We start from the raw sequence: 3,196 nt of genomic DNA on the forward strand, positions 1-3,196 counted from the left end.
TTTCCCTTAAAGGGCCATTGCACTCAGCCTCCTGAAAGACTCTTAGGCCTCTGCCTTCACCACCATGACCCAGTCTCCTGATTTCCAGCTTGCAGAGATTGCCTGGAAGAACTGGAGGGGACTCACAACCTGGTTTCACTTCTGCAAAGGTAAAGAATCTTTCCCCTTCTCTCCTGGGTCGTCCTTCCTCCCAGAGCCTATAATGTGACCCCAGCCCTGGGAGGGGGAGCCATGGGAGGGCGTGGCTAAAGCCCTAGGGTGAGGGAGAGCAGGAGCATTATGAAGTCAGTGTCGGGGCAGAGGAGGGTTCTTGGGCTGCAGGTGCCCACCCCTGCCTGTCCTGTCCAGCCATCCTGGCCCCATCTGCTCTCCTACAGCTGCCTGGGGAGGCTTCCTGGCAAGGGCAACTTTCATCAGCTCTCATGTCAAGACCCTCCTGGTGAGACGTGCAAAGCAGTGCCTGCTGGAGCCTGTGGAAGATACTGCTTGAAGGGTTGGGAACCCTGCATGAACACCTCCTGTAGGGTTTCCTTCCTTGATCCAGACACTCGAGAGGTGCTGGAAGCACACATTAGAAGGTTTTGGGTAAAGCACAGGTGGACCCTCCCCCTCAAGGTCCTCAAGCCCATAAATCTCTTGAAGCGGAAAAAGCTCCAACCCTCCACCGTTCTGCAGTTTGCCTCTTCCCCTTCAGCCACCTGTGTGTCTGGGTCCCACTCAACAGTCAAGTGTGCTGAGTTCCTGGAGAAACCTCCTCAGGCTCATTCAGGAGAGAAGGTGATAACAGAAGAGTCAGTTCCTACCCTGAAGAGGCCTCTCCTTGTCCCCTCAACTGTGTGTAAGGAAATCCAGAGTGCCCTGGGAGCGATTCCATCTGCTGACTACCATGGGCCCTCAAAGGCTTCTCTGACTGGACAGGAGGGCAGGCCACCTTCTCAGTCCCTCACACTCAGCCTTGTGGGCAGAACCTGGAAGAGTGAGACTGTGGAATGGGTCAAGAGGGACAGCCTAGAGCCAGGTCCAAGTTCAGCAATGGTCAGGAATGAGCCAACGGAGGAGAGTGGTGGTCAGGCCTCAGGAGACCCCTGCCATAGGGTAACAGTGATGGAGGTGAACTTAGGATCCCAATCTTTGAGAGGTGAAGAGGCCAGGGAGGCTGTGGAGGCCAAGGAGTCTCCTGCTCTTCAACCACAGTCTAGTGTTATCTTGGAAACCAAAGTGTTGACAAAATCCCAAACCACAAATGTACATATGAGGAGTTTAGAGGTGCCAGGGGCCAGTAAACGTTTCCTACTACCTAGAATGTCTGTTTTCCAACATCCAGGTGAGCCATGCCTTAACATGGGGGTTGCCAGTGAGTTTAACTCCAAAGTAAAGGTACAGTCAGACAACCAGCTTCAGGACTTTCCCAAACACATGTTCCTTGCTGCAGACAACTTGGCTTCTCAGGTGCCTCAGTGCCATCCCCAGAGAGTCCCCACCAGAGACAGGTTAGCTTCCCAGGAGCCAAGTGGCCTTATGGAAGCCCAAAGGAGCAACCTAGGGCAGCAGGAGCCCAAAACTTCAAAACTCCAAGACTCATGGAAGAGCCAGAGCAAGATGATTGCCCCTACTTACAAAAGAGAGGACTGTAGGAGGCATAAACCAGGAGAGCATGAAGAAAGGTTTAAAGAATTAGGGACCTCTCAAGCTGGAAGTATGAGCCACCCTGCCCAGGTCAGGGGAATAACAGACTCTATTGGGAGCAGATGTCTCCAGCTCATGCCAGAGAAGAAACATAGCCCTCCAGAAAGCCTCTTCAGAAAAAGGATGAGGCTATTTTTAAAGTGGATTTTCCCCAATAAAAAAGTCAATGGTCGAGATGCTCTGCAAAAATTCAAGCCCATATCAGCCACTGCCCAGAGTCACGGATCAGTCAAAAGCAGATCAATCTTGAAGAGTGAGACTGCTGAGGGTCAGGCACTCATGACAGCTGTTGGACAGATCCCAGAAGAAAAAAGAGCAATTCACCATGGACTTCATGCCACAAAGTTAAATGAACACAAACTGGAATTCCAAGTCCCAGTATGTGGGTGTTTCTGCTGCCATAGGCTTACCTCCTACCCAGAGCAACGGAGAATGATGGGTTATACAGCCTGCAGTCATAAAGCCACCTCCAAGGGCCAGAGTTGTTCTTTCAGGGAAAGGGAAGTCAGACACCAACATAGTTTGAAAAGTGTAAGGTTCGACGATGAGCAGCTGGGCCTAAGGTGCCTCCCATCCTTGCCCCCCAAGAAGAGTTTGTTTCCAGTTAGTACCTGCCAGTATGGGCCAAGGATTCCAGGTGCCCCAGCCCGCCATCAACACTGTCCAAGGCATTGTCATCTTTGGGGAGGTGTCTTGCCTGGTCGACAGTAAAATCCTTCTTTAGTCTTCCCTTTAGAAGGAAGACATGTCTCCAAGTAAAAATTCAGTCCATGTAGAGAAAATGATTTTCTCCTTAGCACGTCCAAGGTATTTAATGTTCCCCAATACATGTATATATATATATATATTTTTTTTTTTTTTTCTAATAAAAGCATAGTGTAATGGCTGCTGTCTGTGCCGTGCACTTTGTCTTCTAGAAGGGAGGGGCATGGAGGGAGGTGGACGGTAGCATCACAAGCTTGCTCCTTGTCTCGTGTCCCTTCATTGCACCTTATGATACTGTCATTACACAGACCAAAATTACTCTAGCAATGAGATGGGAAAAACCTATGAAACCCACACCCAAGGATCTGGTTCAACCAGTCTTTCTCCTCCTTCTATGCTACTTTGAACTTTATGCAACTGTAGTGGATAGGTTTACACGATAGGGCCGGACATTCCAATTCAGGCTCCAGGAAGTGTCAGAGCCAAGTGGATGGAAGTTTGGGGGGAATAGAGTATGGGCTCTGAGTTCAGAAACAGGAGAAATCTTGCCCCTGGATCTCTTGGTAGGGAATATACAACATCTGCTCTTAAGAGTTCCTTCTCTTTCTGATGAAGGTTGGGATTGAGGTATGCCCTATGAACCCCTTTTAGCTTAGCCATAATAAAATGTACAGCATCACCCTCCCCCACCTCTGTTTTTCCTACACTTTAGAGCAGCAGCAAGGATGGCATTTCCAGCTCTGTGTGTGTAGGTGGGGGGAGTATCAGGGAGGCTGCTGAGGGCTGTGTTGAGTCCAGTCCCATA

General features: G+C 50.0%; 1 protein-coding gene across 1 annotated transcript; it reads left to right on the forward strand.

The window, feature by feature from the left end:
* Positions 1 to 437: 437 nt before the first annotated feature.
* On the forward strand, positions 438 to 2,397 carry LOC309808837 (spermatogenesis-associated protein 31A6-like; the record flags this gene model as incomplete). Its single annotated transcript, XM_082629410.1, has 1 exon — positions 438 to 2,397. The coding sequence occupies exon 1, from the start codon at positions 508 to 510 to the stop codon at positions 2,395 to 2,397; it is 1,890 nt and encodes a 629-aa protein (XP_082485536.1). The 5' UTR covers positions 438 to 507.
* Between the last annotated feature and the right edge of the window lie 799 nt (positions 2,398 to 3,196).

The sequence above is a fragment of the Mesoplodon mirus genome, assembly GCF_964341445.2.
Source record: "Mesoplodon mirus genome assembly, chromosome: 7".
Lineage (NCBI taxonomy): Eukaryota > Metazoa > Chordata > Mammalia > Artiodactyla > Ziphiidae > Mesoplodon > Mesoplodon mirus.